The 19879-nt window shown below is 39.8% G+C and overlaps 1 protein-coding gene across 6 annotated transcripts in view; it reads left to right on the top strand.

Moving 5' to 3' along the window:
• Nucleotides 1-19879, top strand: part of CNKSR2 (connector enhancer of kinase suppressor of Ras 2) — a 223382-nt gene that overhangs the window by 188031 nt on the left and 15472 nt on the right. Inside the window, exon 21 of one of the 6 annotated variants that reach the window (XM_026120686.2) lies at nucleotides 17996-19536. The exons of 4 other annotated variants lie outside the window; for them this stretch is intronic. In XM_026120686.2, coding sequence (XP_025976471.2) covers nucleotides 17996-18000 — 5 coding nt within the window. In that variant the 3' untranslated portion in view covers nucleotides 18001-19536. Of the gene's footprint in view, nucleotides 1-16687; nucleotides 17669-17995; nucleotides 19537-19879 lie in introns of those variants that run through there. One more of the 6 variants, XM_064499010.1, reaches the window with a different exon arrangement.

Raw genomic sequence — 19879 nt, 5'->3', positions numbered from 1 at the left:
CAGGGTAGTTTTTCATTCATTTCTCTAGCGTCCCAATCTCATCTGAGGCTGACTTGCCTTTCGTTCTAGCCTCTAGCTGCTGCTCTGGAGGGTCACAGGTCTTCTGTAGGGCTGGTGTCCTATCTCACAGCCCTGTGGAAGTTCTTGGATACTCTTGGACACCTGAAATGGCACAGGGCGCTTATGTGTAGGCTTCTTAATCTCTTCTCAATTGTTTCCTAAACCTTTCCACTGCAGGAAGGCAACATATATAGACTGGACAGTTATAAAATCTTCGCCCTTCTGAAGGCTGTGGTGAAACTGGGTGTGCCGTGCATTTCACAGAACCCGTGGGCTGGAAAGGAAATCGAGAGGCTATCCAGTGTCTCTCTCTTCTCTAAACCTGGAGCAGCTATACTTGCCATATCTGTCCTTAAATGCCTCCAATGGTGGGCATTCTGCAATCCCTCCAGACAGTGCTTTTCCTCTTTACTGTATTGCAAAGGGATTTTTTTTCCTAATGCGTGTTGAATCTTTCCCTCTGCAAATTTAGCCCAGTATTTCCTATCCATTAAGACAAGGAAACAAAGCTTCTTAATCTCCATTGCAGTAGCTTTTATTTTTAAGCTGAAAGAATGCTCTCAAGCTTCCCAGGGTTCACTCAGTTTTTTTATTTTTTCCACAAATACTGTTTTCTAGACTTCTGACCATTCTGGTTCCCTGGAGCTTCCCAGCTGCCCTCTACCCTTTCTGGAAAGGTAGCATCCAAAACTGGGTGGAGTGCACCCAGCTGAGACCAGCAAGATGGCTTCACCCTGTGTTTTATGCACTCTGTTATGATAAGTATCTGTTTTGCAACTATATAGTACCTCACATTTCGGTTTGTGCAGTACTGCAGCCAAGATCCTTTTCTGCTTGACTGCTCTGTGCCTTATAGGTGTGGAGCTGATTATTCCTGTGCCTTTCAGATGTCCATGTTAAGTAGCTTATGTTGATAAAAACATGGAGTGATTTAAAATATCTAAGTAATTGGTCTAAATTCAACCAACAAACAAATATGAAATTTTGTAAAACTATCAGCCTAACTAGGCAAAAAAAATGTCTTGTGCTCTGCCCTGGTGTTTGCCAGGTTCTGTGCCTGTTAGCGTAACGTTTTCCATATTGTTACATGAAACTGGGCATTTCATCCCGCCAAGTCATTGTGACTTCTAAGGCTGTCCTCCAGCAGTCTGGGAGGCATTTCCTCCCACTTTCATGTTTGCGGATTATAATAGGCTTATTCTCTTCCAATGTCCAGATCATTAGTGAAAATAATGAGTATATCTGAAAGTAGGATGCCCTCAGGGGAACCCCACATAATGCAGCCTTCATTTTTAACAGTGAACCTCTTGCATCTCCTCAGTTTGGGCTTCACTTTTGCTGTCAGAGGACAGCTTGATTATATGGCTAATGTTGCTCACTTCTGGAAGCTGAACTTCTAGAAGAAAAAGATTGTGGTGTGACTCTAGAAGATAAATATTATTTGTCTCCTTTTGCAGCCCCAATTTGCTAGTTTGGTATCTTGTTGATGATAGCTAACACCACCACATCAGTGCAGCTGGTGTGATGATATTAAATAACATCATTTCATGGACAAAGCATGAAACAACATTTCTCTGCAGTACCTTATTGTATTTACATGAAGAAAATGACTGCATTTACAGCAGGATGGTCACTTTATGGCTTTGCTTTTTGAGTGCTTCTGGCACAAAATAATAACTAATTATTTCTTGTCTTCTGGATTACAGAGGGGTGAACTCTGGCCTTTCAGAATATAAAATATCACCACTGATTTGTTTAAAAGCATTTGAGTTGTTATCATCATTAGAAAATGAGGAGAGAGGCTGCCAAAAACCTTCTATTTAAAAATACTTTTCAGCCAGTTTTTGAAATGTTGATTTAATCATGTGAAGATTTACAGGACTCCAGGGGGAGATGGAATTAAACAAACCTCACTTGAGAGATTTCTCCTGGTTGTAAATTCAGGGATGGACAGAGATCAGACAGCAGGGTCTGTACATAGGGTATGATTCTTCTGCTCTTTAGCCACCTAAACATCTGACATCTGAAGCTGAGCTGCTCTTCTTCGGTTGTCATCAACAGGGAGAAACAAGCGTCCAAGTTAAGTCAAATACTTAGTCTTTCGATGTGCCTTTTTTCCTGCTGAGGACACAGGAAGAGGAGAATCAGAGAAGAGGAACATCAATGACTGTCTCAGATTTAGGCCTTTTGCTCACAGATGTCCCAGCTCAGGCCGCGCACTGCACGCCAGTGGTGCTCTCACCTCTCAGATAGGTATGCTATAGGGCTGCAAAAACAGCAGTTTTACATAGATGGGGAGAAGAGCATACAAGGCTGATGGGAAGCATCTTGCTGCTGATCTGAGGTTAGTTAAAAAGGTGGCCATCTGGGAATGTTTCAAAGCGGAAGGATTTTACGTTGACTGCTTTACTGAAGAAGACCTCCAGCAATGAGAATAAATATTAGAGCTTGCTGGGGCTCATTCAGCATTTAATTCTGAGTTAAATGAAACTCAGCTTTCCAATGGGATTGGCTGGCTCAAGAGAGGGACTCGCTTGTGTGCAACAACAGCGGACTCGCTTGTGTGCAACAACAGCAGACTAGGTTTGGTGATGTGAGGGGCCCATTTCAGCTAATACTATGTTTTCTACATATGCAAAGTAGTTGCCATAGAATACTTAAAAGTTAGTGAATATGAGAAGTAGAAAATTAGAGAGTATTTTCCTGTGGTAAAAGTAGCAAAAGCTGTTTTAGGATTCACATAACAGTATTTTAATAGCCTCTGCATTTGGAATTAAAGTAATACTTTTACTGTACTAATGTGAGCCCTTGATGTCCAATGTGAAAATCATACTTAATCTTTAAAAAGTTTGAAGCTGATTATTCTGAGAATTCTTCTGTTTCCTTCCTCTCTACCAAGAATATACCCTGCCATTTGTTTTCAACTTTTTATTAAGAAAATAAGTTTTATTTTCAGGAGTTTTTCATTATATTTTTTAGGGACAACAGGAGTAGCTGGTTAGCATCTTTTCAGAGGAAAGAAAAGGGCACTTTTGTTTACGTATTTCTGAATGTGTAAAGAGCCTAGGAAAATTCCCATTTAAGTTTTAGCCTCACATTTTTTTAAAGCTGGCCGAGACTAAACATTTTCCTTTTTTGCCACTGAGGATTATGCTTACAATCTCCAGTATTGTTGTACAGTCTTGGTATTTACTGTTGTATTTCCTAAGGTAGCCTCAAAAGTTGCATGTGATTCTTGCAGGGACTAGGAATACTTATTGATGAATTTGGACAATTTAACCATACTGTAAATTTTTATACCAATGCACTGAAAATTTAAATCTCAGAATTTTGACAGTGATCTATGAAATGGTAAGCCTGGGGGAATAAAATTTTTAAAAAGCAGCAAAATACACTTTAGAACTTAGTGCATTATGGGTTAATAACTCAGTTGTTGCAAAGTTCTCTGCTCACTTTGCATTTTAAAATTCTGTAGTCTCATTCACAATTTCTGCCTGCAGACATTAAATGTTATAGTGACCATCATGAACCTTACATTATACACAGGCCGTCCTTGCTTCTTGGCAAACTCCAAAGTAGTAAGTCCAGAAACTCGATTCCATGAACATTTTACACAGTTTGTAAAATACATGAAAAATATCTACAAAGTAAAAGATGTTTAAAACAGGATGATATGTTTTTAGTTCTTACTGGGAATAGTTGTTTAAAGGAAGGCTGAAATTTTTGGTTCAGTTAATTTTTGAACTATCGGTAGAAGGTGGAAAGAAGTTTCAAACTTCTCATAAAGTGAAAAAATGATTGCCTTGGAGACTCACAACTTGGGAACGGCTTTTACAGTTAATGAAACTCAAAAATGTCAGCCACTTTTTTCTTGCTCTCCTCCATCCCAGAAGGCCAATTTTCTGAGTTTGTACATGTGGCTAAACAAGTTTATGGGATTTATATCAAGAATACAAAAGTCACTTGAAGTAAAACTTAGGCTCTTCAATCACTTTTGAAAATGGCACTTGGGTTCTTGATGTATTTCATTATTCTTGAACTTTAGGAGAGGTTCAGTGTGGGAGGCCCAGTCCACAGTTAGATGGCCATGAGCAGCCAGCAGCGTCCCTTGGAGCTAGGCGGTACATTACTCTTTGGATTTCTACTTGAAGAAAAGCAGCAATGGTGGGGTGAGATTTTATGTTTCTCCTGGTTTTGGTGCTTCTGCCACTGCTGCTGGAAGACCATGTGCAGCACTGAGGGTCACTGCTCCCCCAGGACACTGGGGAACAGGAGGTTGCTGAGACTAGCCAAAAGAATGGCAAAAGCAAAGTGCAACCCCCAAGACTGCGGGAGCTTAATTTACCTGTATAAAACGAAAGGAAACAGGTCCATAAAGCTTGTTGGGAAAGCATCCGGGTAGCTGGGAAGAGATAGTAAAATCCAGTGAGTTGAGGGGGAAGCAAAAGACCAAAGACTAGAAGACACACATCTCTAACAGTAAGGATAAGCTACGTAATAAGTTACCTCGAGCAGTGATTAGTTTTTCAAATGAAAATTCTATCAGCCTTAATGTCCTGTGCCACAACTGAGAATGATCGTGCTATAAATCTTTTCCCCAGGTAGAACAACTGTTTTAAGAACATTTTGTCTTGAAGTGACACATTCATCTTACAGAAAAACCTATACCATAAGTGCATTCATGTTGTAGTTAGCTTTGTTTCACAAACTTATACAATTTAGCATGCTGTGCAGGTCAGTCAACTAGACATATTTTATGTTGGGGACACATACTGACAGACTGTGCCAATTGACAGAACTATTTCCTCAGCCCAAATTATTCTCCAAGGAGGAGAACTGACATAACCTTATGATTATGTCATTAACTATGTAATACCTCTGTCCATAATTATCTGAAGAGACTTACTTCTGCTAGATAAAACCTCCACATAGTGTCCCCTTAACTCAGTCTTTTAAAGCATTAGCAGAGGCCTCTGGTGAAATGTTTCTTTAGGTGGCTTACTCATTTGTACCATACTGAAATGGAGTGGATATTTTAGAAGACTATGTCATTGGCCTGTTTCTTTATTATGTCCTTGTAGGTTTTGTGTTTCTTCAGTTTGCTTTTGCTGATCTTTATGTGTTGCCATAGCTAGCTAGCTCTGTTAGAAATGATCAAAAGTATATAGCCAGATCCTCACCTCTTGTCCTCCTGGCTTTTATTAATGTCTGTCTCCTCCTTTCAAGGCAACCTGGACACAAAATGGTTGTAATAGTTCCAGACTGGACAGGGGAGGTTGTTGTCTGCACTCAACACGAGTGATTTTGGATTTCTGGTTCTGAAGTCCTCCCACTCTCATGCACATGCCTGCCGATCCCATAGATATTGCCGATGTTGCCATTGCAAGGAGGTGTTTAGAAACGCTTGGATTTCATAGTTCACAGAGAAGTGTTTTGAGCCCCATTCAGCAGATTGCAGTCACCCCCGTTTTTTTCACCACAGTTGTAGTGCTGATTATTATGTGCCCATCACACCACACTGTAACCAGAAAAAATAAATTCTCACCCATTCCTATTTTCTTGTGTACTTTTTTATAAGAAAATTAACTTCAGAAAGGCTTTACTTGTCCACAGAACAATTTAATAAATTTATTGTATAATACACAGTGAACTTCATTACCTCTGTGATCACCATAAAATCTTTAAATTATTACAGCAGATACAAGCAACATTATAATAGGTAATGTGATCTCCTTGTATTTCTAAATGATTTTCCTGTGATCTCTTTTCCAAAAGCAGTCTTGTTTTCTGTGCTTATTTTATGTTAGGTATGCACGATATGATATAAATTGAAGATCAATTTATAGTTTAATTTCATGTTGCTGCACCAAGATAATTCCTCCAGAACCTTTTCACCTATATTTCTGAAATAAAAACATTTGAGAAGATGAACATAAATTCAAGTTATTGCAAATTACAAAAGCATCAGTGACAAGTCTTTGCAATATCCACTTGTACTGGTAACAAGTCCTAGTGTTATACAAGAAAATCAGTGAGCTTATTGCTGTCAGATAGACAGTGTCCTTAAGAGACATGCTTACTTTGCTCTGAAAAGGCAAATCCTTGTAGAATTAAAAACTCACTAAGCTTGCTGTTTTTACTATTTAGTCTTGCAGTCTAACTTTTCCATTCTGCATGGCAGATGGGGGCTTAGTAAAAATTGTCCAAAAGGTTGATCTGTGTAGTTCTGGACTGGATGTCAGACCCTGAGCTAGTCACATTTAAAACGCAAGCTGCAAGCACAAGTGCTTGCACTGAAGAGCAGTTGCAGACCTTTCAGCCCCACCTTCCAGCTACCCCAATAGCCTGCCTTGAACAGTGACTAAAAACATATTCCTAGGGAAGAAGTAAAGGTGTTTTTTCGTAGCCCTTGATGGAGCCTTATTCCACAAATTAGTTTTATCACTTTTGAACTCAGGTGTTCTTTCAGCCACATCATATGGCAGCAAGGAGTTGCATGGTTTAACTACAGGTTGGAGAGAGAAGTATCTCTTCTGGTTAGTTTTGAACCTACCACCAGAACTTCAGATGTCCATTATCGAAAGAGGCAGCGATCACTCTTTCTCTGTTTACTTTGTGAATGCATGTGCTCATAATTTTATAGACCTCTGTTATTATAGTGACCAAGTCTGAGGCATGAGTGTAATCATATCTTCTAGGAAAAACCTTTCATACCACTGATAATCCCTGTTGCTCTGTCATTTACTTGCCCTGTAACTACTTTTTGAGATGAGGAGGTCAGATTGGCATACAGTCTTCAAGATGTGACACACCAGGGATTTATACAGTGGCATTTTAATGTTTTCTGCTTTGTTCTCTACTCCTTTCCTTATTTTCTCAGAAGTAAAAGCCAAACCCTTAAGTGCTTCCAATTTCTTTGTTTTTCAGGAAGCTGATTTCAGGTTTTTTAACAAATATTCTGCAGTTATGGTTTTGTACTCCAAGAAGAGAACCAATAGGAACCATTTGGTGTATGATAGTTCTGCCTTAAAGGAAAAAAAAAAAAGGATGTAGTTTTGACATAGGTGATGCATGAGAAGAGAAGTGTAATGCTTGTTCACATGAAAGCAAAGGAAAAGGAAACTAAAAAGGCAAAATATAGTTACTAAAAGAAATTAATGGAGGACAGCTAACTGAGCGGCTCAAGGAGTTACTTAATGAGAAGGGATGATGCTATGGTGGGATAAGAACAGAATTCAGTTGGATGAGATTCAGTGTCTTCCAGGATGCATAGGTGATATTTTCTTCATTTAGTGGTGACACTGAGATGAAACATACTTAAGCAAACTTAAGTGGGAGTAAGCAGCTAGTTGCTGGGAATATTTCCATTACAGAAAGCCAGACAGATTTGTTTTGCTCTAGAATTTGCCCATGCGAAGAGTGACAGAGCACGTAACTAAGCAGACAAAAGGTGCTTGGACAGCATTAACCCCTCCTCACAACCTTTCCAGGGCTCACCACCCTTTGAGGGCAGGGCACCGTCACCTGATAATTTCCAAGGGCATCTTCTTTTATAGCTATCCTTCCCCTCAGCAGCAGAGAGAACCACCAAGGTGTTTCCATTCTTGCAAGTTGCCTTCAGAGCGCAGGATCGCCTCATATCCCTCAGCCACAGGTTACAGTGAAAATAAGAGGCTTCCGTTTGGAGCCTGTGGAGCTTTTCTTCGATCCGTATTCGCCACATGGCAGTCCCTGCAGCACCAAGGGCTATGCGCCTGCTGGCTCAGGGCACCTGTACTGCTTGCTCACCTGGAGACTGCAGAGGGAGGGGGGTAAGCCCTCCTTAGCGCTTAATGCCACTGCTTAGTTCAAGGGGTTTTTTAATACTAATTATGTCTGAAATAGATCCCCTGCTTCGCAGCAGATTGCTATGGCAACACTGGGGCTGGGTGGCAGCTGACGAGCCGCAGGCACTCACGCTGCCAAACCGAGCTGCCGCGCTTGACTCCAGCCAGCGAGCCTCAGTGGGGAGCTGCCTCACGTCATCCCTCCTTCCCACTCCTCTTCCTCGCGGACTCCTCCACCACCAAGGAGATCAGCTCAGCCCATGCAGCCGAGGCCTGACACCAGCCTTACCCCAGCCTACCTGGCAGCTTTCAGAGCCAGATGAGACCTTTGCGGAAGGGCTCTCCTCTCTTTAATCGCTTTTTTTCTTTTTCTGTATATAATTAACTTTGAGAAAACAAATGATTTTTTTTCTCTGCTTGTGATCAGATGGGGTGACGAGACCTAAGAACTACAATCATACAGTTACTTAAAGCATTATTTTTAAACCAATATGGAAAATAGTCTAATATCTTGGAGACTTTTAATTCTTAGTTTCTGTAGTAGTAGTCAGGAACTTTTATATTCTAGTTTTCTCTTTTCTGTTTCAAGAGATTTTTGGGTGCTAGTAGGTAGTGTTTTCTATCTGAAGCTTAAGGTTTTCACGGTAGAAATGGTGAAAAGCAAATATTCTCATTAATTTCAAACATTCTTGTTTAAATGGTGTTCTTTTATTCTATCAGAGGCTGAATTTGTACTTTGGTCTCATATCCTCTATGAGACTGATCTGACCACTAGTATTGGCTATCCTAGGATAGCACTTATATCTCTCATTTCCCATTAAAAGCCTTAAAGGTCCTATTTTTGTTTTCCTGAGAAATAAGAACGTTTTTGACATCCCAGAAGGTTTTGAGAAAATGCCCATCTCTCACCACAACTTTAGCCATCAGTGCCAGGTAGAAGAGGCTGAGCTGCCATGGAAATGGGTTGCTCAGCCTGAGTCTGGAGGTGGATGTGGCCACCCTGGTGCGCCCCGGGAGCCGTTTCCTTGCTGTCACACTGCTGCTGCACCCCAAGGGGACAGCGGGTCTTCTCAAGGCTCAAGAGTATTTCCACTGCCCTCCCTCCCGACCAGGCCCATGTGCAGAAGCAGGACTGTGTGCCTTCCCACCCTGCGAGAGTATCAGACCTTCTTAGCAGAGTGTGCATGACAGCCAAATTGGGTATTACTTCTGTAATCTGTTAAACGTTGGATTATTTCTTCTGTGAAATAATGCTGTCATATGAAAGTACGGGAGACTATCAAGCACAATGTGTGTGATAGAAATGTTTCTGTATTTAAGAAATGCTTGGGGTGGGATTAGGGAGGGAGAATAATGTGAAGCAAGGAATTTGGACACTGATGTCCTCGTACTTTTGTTTTAGGATCCTTGAGGGGAAAAAACCTCATAGGAATTGGTGGAAGTGTAGGAATAACTCCCTCCTGTTTATCCCCGGCGCATCAACAGTTGAGCCAAGATCTTCATTTAAAAAATGATGAGCACCGCGTCCCCTCTCTTCAAGAAGGCATCTGATGGGTGCCTGGGTTTCCAAGGGAGGCAAAAGGGCGAAGGGCTCCGACCTTGGAGCAGGGTGCTCTGCAGGGCGGCATCATGTGGCTGGGAGACACTGTACTGCCACCCCCAGAACTGATCTGGGCTCTGTGACCAGTCTGCCCAGTATTTTTCACCTTCCCCCACCACTGGCTTCCCATAAAGTGCTGCCTTGTGATTTTTGGAATGAGTATTTAACCAGGAGCCTAAACACGTAAGGCAATAAGACAAATGGCTCCTTCGATTAGTTTGCTGGGTTTTCCCTCCTAGATTGTATATAGCAGTAGCGTCTTAGCACACTTGAAGAGATACTATCCAATTGAAGAAATCGTGTCGACTCTAACACATTCAGGGATTTGAAACAATTTAAAATTTATTGTTTGTTGCTATCTTTAAAGTTGAAATACACTGGGGAGCTTCTGACATTTTCAGCACTTGACTCCTGTAAAAGGTGCCTTTAGCTTAATAAAATCTCTGTTCAGTTCTGATTTTCTGTAATCACGTTGGTGAGTGCATTGTTTGACATACGATAGGCTCAGGATATATTTTTAAAAACCTCAGCACATTTGGAACACCTCTGAAAGCAGCTACTGCATGTTAAAAATCTATGAGCACTTACAAACAGAAAGTGTAGCAGTGCTTGGCTTGCCAGAAGGATACCTTATATAAAACCCTTCTGTGTAAGGTTTTTATGTAGAGATAATCATTCTCATAAAAAATAAAAATAAAATTCACTAGATGAAAATATATCCTTTCAGTATTTACCAGGTGTGCAACATTTTATCATTAATTCTTCATTTTATATTCCCAAGTACATAATGAATTCACTGCAGCAAAACAAGCAGCCAACTGCTGTATCGGTCTGATGGGCTTTCAGGACACTGTAGACACCTCAGAAAGCAGCTGAATCATTGCTTTAGAACAGGAAAAGAGATTTCTGCCTTATCTTTACAGAAAGCGAATTAATGCACTTTCTTTATATGCTAATTTTGTGCAGTGTATTTCAGTGTGATGGTCTGCTGGGGGAGGGGTTTCAGAGCCAGTAATATTTGTGTTGCTAAATATGGTCCTACTACAGCCTGGAAGAGACCTGGCTAAATCAAAAATAGAGCTGGAGCAAAATCATATGACTCGCCTGGAAGCAGGCAGGCAAGTTGGATTAACCGATCAAACACTTGCTGGTACATCAGGAGAAATAACCGGATACATGTGTTATATGTAGCACAACCAACCAAGGGGAGTTGTCAAAATTTCACTTAATGGCCTTGCCAGATGAGTGATAATGTAGTCCATATTTTGCGTATGTACTTCTCCAGTAAGCTCCAAATCTGATTAAAAACTCTCAACATTAGTCTAATAATAATAATAATAATCTGCATGCCCAGCTTTCCCTAACACGCAAGTTTTCACACAGCCACAAAAAGCAAGATGACACTTCTTGCTCAGTCTGCTTCTTTGACCTTAACCACACAGTTTGATAGGCAGTAAGTTAAAACGTATATGATCTGCCTCTATCATTGAGCCCTTCTGAGATGAGATCCTAGGCCATGATGTAAAGTTGCTGCAGCTGTCACCAGCTCTGGCAGGGGCAGCATTTCAACCCTCTGTCCTTGGATGCAAATAGACAGTGGGGAGGTTCCAGTCTGCCCGTGCGTTATTTAGTCATGCCGGTGGTTTTGTCAGTAGGTCACTATTTTTGTTGTCAATATGGAAGGCACCATCAGAAGGAGCAATTGCATTACCTAATGTTGGTGCATTAAAGGATTCTTTAGCTGAAGTGGTTTCTACTGGTCAGAGTGAAAAACTTGTCAAGGGTGGGTTTTTCTGGACAATAAAATTTTCTTTTTATTTTTTAAGCAGAAACTGTTCTAGGTTTAGAAACAGATGGAATCATTTTTGTAGTTTTGAAATTGTTGCAGTTGTCTGTACATTTTGAGCCTTCACAGTGTCACAAAACTGTACTCTACAAATAGTCCCTGCAAAAATAAATGGAATTGTTAGCAGTATCCCTAACAAAAAGATATCCTAGGGTTTTTGAGCCATCCTCATGATTCATGAGATCTTATCACAGTGATCCTTGTGATCAGACTTCTGTACACCCAGAGTTCCAGTTATTTGTGTAAATTTACATTTGACATGTTATAAGCAATTCTTTAAATTTGTGTTACCTTTGAAAGCTCCAAGTGACTTAACGTACAAAAATTCCCAGAAATATGCTTTTGATAAAGGTGATACAGAGAATAGACTGCTCTGATAATAGGACCAGTTTTCTTTAAATATTCCATATAGAAAAATTGGGTAATACAAATGCAAAAAAGCAGTATGTGACTTTATTTTCTTTTCAGAATTGAAATTCAAAGCATCAGTTGGGAAACAAGTCTCGTGTTTATACTCTGTAGAAACTGTTTCTCTGAGCAACAGACTGGAACTATAGTTCCTGCTTCATGATCAGGAAATAAAGACACATCTCTTTGAGCTATTCACAGTATAAGCCATGCAGGACATTGGGCAAATTAAACTGAGCTTTATATGCCATTGCAATCAAAGCCTGACTAAGACCTGACTAAAACTTAAGAACTGGTCTGCCAGGGACCTCACCTTTAGGTGTATGCCCTATGTTTTGAATGTAACATCAAGTTCTCTTGGGTGAAGCCCATCCAAAAGAAGTACATAACTTAGTTTCACTATAGTCCAGCAATTAGAGTGCCAATATACAGAAATTTTAGTATCATTCTCAGAATTCATAAATTGCCCAGTGGGACACTAAAGTCCTGATTATGTCTTGCACTCTGTATGTATATAAAACTGAGAAAGTTAGCCAACTGCTTTTCCTGACCCTGGTTATCCAACTGCATGTCTTTTCTTCCCTCCAAAAAAATGAAGCCCAGGTTTTTCATCTTATAACAATAACAGTGAATATTTTTCAGATTTTGTACAGTTTCACTGTTTGTGTCCCAAATTAGAGGGCCTCATGTGTCTTGGGGCAACTATTTATATTAGTTTACAATGGCTACTAAACAAACTTCTCTACAAAGATAACAAAGATAACCACTGATTTCTGACAGAGCCACAACTCAAAATTGCTCAGCCTCAGAGCTGTGGACCATCACTCCAGTAAGACCCTGGTAAGAAATGAAAGGAGAAAGTTTTACAGATACTAGAGAGAAATAGGTGCTGCAGAAAAACAAGTAACCATGAGATGTATCTAGCATAGAGGGACCTAATAGAAGCAGAAATAGTGAGAGTTTGATGACTTGATATGCTATGTAAAAAAAAAGAAAAAAGCACAAAAAAGGAGAGCCAAAAATGGGGTTGTTAGGGGTAGATGGCACTCCAGTAGGTGCTTCCTTTACTGATAGCATCCTGGAAGTTATCGCTTAGTAAAACCTCCATGAACAAACAGCGGATAATAGAGGGGCTCTAGTGGCATTGTCAGAAAGTGTCATCTCCTTTAGAGGAACAGCGTTGGTAAAGCAAATGCACGTTCTTTATGAAAACCTTGTCCCTGCCGTGCCTGCGATAGGTATTTACTTCAGCAGAAGGCAGTGAAGAAAGAAGGGTGAAAAATGATTAAAGATCTGTGTCCCCAAGTTTCCCAACCCATTGCTGTGTATGGAGACGGGGGCTTTCACTGAGCGTGAGGAATGCTTTGAGTGGGGGTCAGCGCAGCCGGTGGTGGCACTGCTGGGATGTCTGTGCTGGCACCTGGGGCCAGGGCGGTGCGAGGCCCCGCGAGGCAGTGTTTGAAGAAAAGCATAATAAGCTTAGTCGGCTTATGGGTCTTTCCTGCACAAAAGGTGAATTGCATGTGAAGCAAAGTACTGTGCACAGTTTAAGACAGGATCATGCAAAGAATAATACTGTTCTGTGTATTAATAAGTATGTTTGCATCATGGTGGTGGAGTATATAAGACAACCCTAACTTTGGGTTTTCAGCTCTCCAAGTGCTTTTTATTGTGACTCTAGTGGGTTTTTGCATGTTTGTTTTTTAATTTAGTTCTTTAGTATTGAGTAGACAGAGGGTTATTTAGCAAGAACTGGAGTGTATGAAGTGTCTGTTGGGAGAACCAGGATGCATTTGTGCATTTAGAAATTCGGTGGCAAATGGGAGGAAAAATCCCTGAAGATTAGGACCCTATCATGTCCCTGTGCTTCTTTCTTCCCAAAAGGCTGAGTGTAGCACTTGCACAAGAACAGATATCGGAGGTTATGTGTGTTTTAACATAACCACCTGTCCGCCCTGTTCCCCAAGTCCTGTTTGTTCACTGTGGCGATTTCTCATATTATATTTGTGCACTTAGTGTTCTTTTGCTGTTACTTCTAGCTCAGTGAGGACACAGGGGACACTAAAGCACATACAGTAATGCTGGAAAAACTAGAACACTGTGGTACTGTGCTACTTGTAAGGTAGTTTATTCCTGTATTTATCTGTGTTTGATTTAGTTCCCTTTTACTGCAGTAACCGCAGTCTCCAGAGGAAGACTCAGTGACTCCTGTTACTGCTTCCCCATCTAACCAACATCTTACGGAATAACTGGCAGATTTGCTACTTTGGCATATAGTGTCAGGAGGCTGCACTGGGTATGTCATCAAAACCCTTTCTTCAGGCACACGCATTGCCAGGCAGCACACCAGCTCCTTTTCCCCTTTGCACGGCACCTGTGTGACCTGAACAGTCCTGAAGCTTATGGTCGCTCTCTGCTATTGAGAAGTGAATAGTTTAAAAACCTGCCAATATTCCTCCAGAAGAGCCTGTGTCAAATAGCATTTAGTCACTTCCCCCGTGAGGAGGAGGATTTAGCTGCCACTGGATTTACAGCAGAAGCAGCCAGGTAGCAGTTTGCGGTATAGGGGGAAGGCTTTTTTCCCAGTGTCTGTATTGACTCCTCATTCAGAGCCTGATTACTCAAGCATAGCGTTGACCTATAGGGGAATATATAGAACTAGATGTGCTTCATTATTAGAATAGATAATAGATAGGAGCTTCTGGTCAAAATTCTTTTGTTTGTTATGAATACATAGACAGATGTAGTAATATGTATACAAAGCAGGATACAAGTGAGAGAAAAAATAGAAATTCAAAATGCAGTTACAGTTTTACTGATCACCACTATAGCTGGGAAGCCAGAAATTTCCTGTTCTATAACTTCATTGTTTACTTCAAAAGTAAGCCTGTTAACCTGCTATGATTCTACTACCCCTTCACTGAAAAGCGAATTTACCAGAAACATGCTATTTAATAATTAGGCATCTTGTAATCTGTTTAGATTTCAAAGTATGTAATGCAGACATTCATACAAGAAGCTGCTCTCAGTGGTGGCAGTAAAATGTTATGCATTTTGTTAGAAACCACATCAAAATGAACACCTTAACTCCATTTGCCTCTCATTAGTGACTGCTGATGTGCCTTCATTATTCGTATGTAGTTCTCAAAGACAAAAAGAAATAGACAGTTGTTTCATCTTCCATGCCCCTCTCCTTACTATATAGGACTTTGTGTGTGATAGTCATTTGAAGACCTTATTGACTGTGACTCATAAACATTTCTTTCAGGTGGGAACTTTCTCCTCTCCTTTTGCTTGCTTTTTGTTTGTTTGTTTTCTGGGGACATGCTGGCATGTCCTCCCCCACCATTGCAAAGGCCAGCAGAGCATCCCTCTGCTCTCGTTTGGTGGGTTGGTCCCAGCCGTGATGTACTCACCACCACTTTTGATGGGTTAAGTACCTCCTGCTGCTACAGACTTGCACTGACATGAGATACACCACATCTTATGTGACTGCATCTGCTGTAGAAATATTTGGAGATTTATAGGAGGCAGTTTTGTTTCTGTAACCTCTCTGGAGAAGTCATTTGCTGTAAAAGCTCTTCTCATAGTACAAACATAATTTGGTTGATAAATGCACTGTTTGCTTCATTATTTTCACAGGGTCGCATTCATGTTTGTGTGTGAATGACGGTTAATTTTTCAAAATGTTTGCAAGTCTTATGATTTTCATAAATTGTAGTGTCCATCCAAAAGTATGTTACTCGTTCTTTGTTATTTGTATTTGTTCTCCTTTAAAAACAAACAGATATGCCCTAATCTGGAAAGAGAACCATGCACTGGAAATTGTTTACATAAATTACTTTGCTAATGCTAGTGATTTACAGAAAGAAAAAAGTTGTTTTATGATGATGACCGGAAAAGTGGAATTTCTTAATTCTTATTGTGCACTTACCCTGATAGGACATATTGTACAGTTGCTTTCTATCAGTGGGAGCGATACAGTGATAAACCAAAATAAAAATAAAATAGATTTAGAAAAGCCCCCCAAGTGTGCAGGTTAATTATATTCACCTTCAGATAAATAGGACTGTGAACGCTACTGCTTATCTTAAGAGATACTAATGAAAGGCTGTTAATGAACATTGTGGCAGGTCCAAACTGAGACACGCAAGAATTTCACATGTATGACAACAGTGCCATAGAGGCCTTAGCAATATTCCTGAATCGTCTCTTCACAGATATGTCTTACCAGCAATTTTTTTCAGGGAGTCCTCTTCTAATGCAGAATTCAGTTAGATTTTAGGTATATTAACAAATGTCCTGTATTACCAGCCAGAGCAGGTAACAGAGTTCTTCCATATGTCCTCCCACAGACACAGAGTAGGTATCCCAGCAACGGGGCATGTGAAAGACCAGGGTTTAGACATTTGCTGGGTAAGGCCCTTGCCCTAATTTACATGACCCTCCTTCCTTTCTTAGCCATCTTTCTTCAGGAAATGGAAAGCATATTTTGCCATAGCCTAACCTCCAATAAGAAAGCAAACTTCCTGAGTTTTTAGAGATAAAGTTATATGAAAAGTACCCATAAGACAGCAGGATCTCCTGAAGTTGCGGAAGTGAGACAGCAGTGTCCTCCTCCTCCTAGTGTCTCTTTCCAAACAAATCCAAGACTGTTATTTTAAATGCCAAGACTGATAGGGTTATAAAATAGGCTGAAATGTGAGAAACATTCCCTTTTGCTGTCTGCGTAAGTCTCCCTTCCCTCAAACCCATGAGCCTTGAAATGTGCTGCTTTGGGTCTCTGTCAGTTTATTTTGTTTTATTTTATTTTTGTTGTAGAGAGAAATGTTCCTTATTTTAAACAATACATTACGTAAAAAATTTTCTTGACTACTATATTTAGGATATAGTTTTATAAACTGTTTTCCTCTCCCTTTTTCTTCCTCCTCTCCTTTTGATGCACAGAATTCCTGGGAAATCTAAGAAGTTAAGGAGAGACTGAACTCCGTTTTAGTTCCATAGCATTGCTCACATTATACCTGTTTGGAAACTCATTTTTCCATTGCTGCCGCGGGTGGACTAAATGGCACCAATGTTTCTATCGGGAATTTCTTTCCAACTTGTGCCTTCTGTCTTTGGGACAACATTTCTCTTCTGCCATCCCAAACTTGTGACACACTCCAAAGTAAAAATGACAATGCTTTATTTTTCTCCTTCCTTTTTCATCCTGTCTTTTTGGAAAGAATTTTTTCTCTTTAACAAGGGATAAACAATCCTAATTAATTAAATGGTATTGAGTTTGAACATCTTTATCATATCTTTTCCAAAGTGAGGATTTTTTTTTAACCACAAAGTATATCCTAACTTTCCCTATCTGCGAATCGAAAAGCACAGTGGATTTCAAGAATCATGGAAAGTTTCATATTCTATTACAAATACATATAGGAGACAGTAAAATAGGGTATCTACTGAGGCTTTTGAAACTGTCTGGTGTGCAAAGATGGCACATACACATAGAAACTCTAAGTAAAAGATATATGCTAGTTTATTCCACCTCTCTCTTTCTCTTTTCTTTGCTAATCTGCTCAACAGAGTTTCTAGAGTGTGCTAGTTTTTGGATGTATGTAATGTCAGTGTGGTTTCAAAGTCACATGGTTTCCTAGCTCTATATCTTACCCTTCACCCACAATTTCACCATACTGGATCGTCATCTAGAATAATGAAAGAAGCCAGATTGTGTTGTGCCACCTCTTTTTATATTTCATGCATAAGTTGCTGACAGAATATTTCTCTCTGTTTATTGCACATTTGGTGGATTTGGGGCACAGAGTTTGCTTCCTTTCCCCTTGTTCCTGTGACCTTTCCTAGCACTTCCAAATGTCTTTGAAACATGGAGAAAACCAAACCACGTTGGTTAGGATGTATTTTGTTCTCTTGCTTTATTGATTTTTTTAATTGATCTTCATTCTGTTCTGTTTTTTTAAGCAAATCCACAAAGAGAGAATATATAATTTCCTACCCTAAATATCTCTTTTGCATCAGGGATGGACATTTTTGACAGAGCAGAATATAACACCAGAACAGTGCCATGTCTCTGTCCTCACGAGCATACCTGCATGCAGATTAGAAAAGCTCTGTAGTGCTGCAACTGTATGCCAGATTTGCTATTTGCTCTTGTTTGCATGACAGTATTTCTAATATACTAATATGATATGGAAATAATGGCACATCACAGTTCTTTCAACGTATTGTATCACTGCTTTATCATATTAGGCTAATACACTGCGAGAGTTGATAGCACCTCTCCATGTCAAATCGGATCCACTTCCCTTGGCACTGAACCGAGTGGACTCAAAGGTTGATAAACTTATCATTAGAGAATTGGCACGACGGAGACTCAACTTCAGCCTCTTGCAAGCAACCTAATGGCCTCCGTTCAGAAAGTCAGTTCTTCTTGAATAACTTTGATGTTTATAAAAGAGAACAGACGTGTAAAAGCGTAGACAACCACATGCCTGGATATGAGGCCTCCAGGAAGGCGTCAAAGGGCATGGCCAGTCTTTTGAAGAATGCACCCTTTCCACAATGGGACTAGGCACAAAGTCAGATCCAGTCTACACGGAGCACATTTGCAGAAAATACTTCCCCCTGCATGGGAGAACGGAAGGGGAAGAGGGTCTTGGCAGGGGAAGGGCTTTGATGTCACTCAGTTTTGTTCTGCAGACTTCGAGGAATTAAAGAGGGATTCAGCCATGGTAACTGTAAAATCCTGTTGTTTTTACTGAACTCCGGTGAATCCGTTCAGGCCAACCAGACAGAGTTATGTCATTTAAGCATACTTCACATTAGTGAAGGAAGTTAACTTACTGTATCATGCTAAACTAAGTGTATTCTATCAAGTGAAGGTGTGTACAGACTATTCAGAGACTTCTATTTATTTACGGATTTGTAATGAATTATGAGAGGGGTACACTGACACTGGTTTGGATCATGATGGAGAAGATACCTCACGCTGAGATTTATTAGACTCTGCAGATAAACTCTTCAGTTCCTCTTTATCTTCTAGGACTTAAACATGTGAGTGATACCGCCTGGCCAAATAGGCACAAAGTATTCTCTGTATAACACTCAGACTCCAGAGGGCTGTTTTGGGGCCAGTATTTGTCTGGATGTCACTCAAAGTAGATTCAGATATTGTATTTATTATTATGTTCTGAGTCCCCTATGGGTTGATGTTTGCCTCTATCTCTGTGGTTAGAATGTGGATTTTCCTTAATATATTTGGCTAAGGGTGTATTGTAATAATGTAATGCTAATTACTTGATATTTCATACTATCTTATGGGGAGATACTTTTAAAAATGTATTTTGAAATGTTTTCTTTCTGTTTGCTCAATGTATGGTATTGCATTATGTTAATACCAATAAAATTATATATATATATAGTTATATATATTTCCCTTTTATAAAGAAGTAAATTATGCTTTTTTGCCTCACAAACAAGAAATGTGCAGTGAATAAAATTGCATCATTCTGCCTTACAGCAGGTGACAAAGCTTATAATAGTTTTAATATTCTTTTTTGAAAAATAAAAAGTATAGTATGACATAAACTAGTTGGAAATTCATCAAAATGCATGTTGTGTTTCTGCTTAATGGGACTGTCATGAATCAGCCTGAATATTTAACAATGTTGTTTTGGCATCTTTAATTTTTTCCAATCAAAAACATACACTGTATTGCTATTATTGATTACAAAATTGTACTTTCATAAATTTTTGCCTGTTGGCCAAATAGACAAGCCCACTGAGTTTTTATGACTCTTTTGTCTCTAGGAATTGATTTTCAAATTTAATTTAGTGCTCTTTCTGATGCTTGGCAAAGGTAGAATTTATTTTTTATATAAGGTTGCCTCTGAAGTACCTGCCTCTGCCAAGGCTGATAAATCACTGCTAAGTACATAAAGATTCTGCAACCTGGAGGATATATCATTAAAATCTTGTTGGAATGGCCTGAAACCTGTGCCAGTCCTTTACGTTCTGTCATTAAGTTCCATAATTAGTTAGAAATGAAATGTTTTGGAAATGAATTAGAGGAGCAGAAGCAAAGGTACAAATCTAAAATGTCCTTTGGCTGCCATTTTGGGTTACACTGATGGC

The sequence above is a fragment of the Dromaius novaehollandiae genome, chromosome 1 (genome assembly GCF_036370855.1).
Source record: "Dromaius novaehollandiae isolate bDroNov1 chromosome 1, bDroNov1.hap1, whole genome shotgun sequence".
Classification (NCBI taxonomy): domain Eukaryota; kingdom Metazoa; phylum Chordata; class Aves; order Casuariiformes; family Dromaiidae; genus Dromaius; species Dromaius novaehollandiae.
This window is presented reverse-complemented; position numbering and strand designations above follow the sequence as displayed.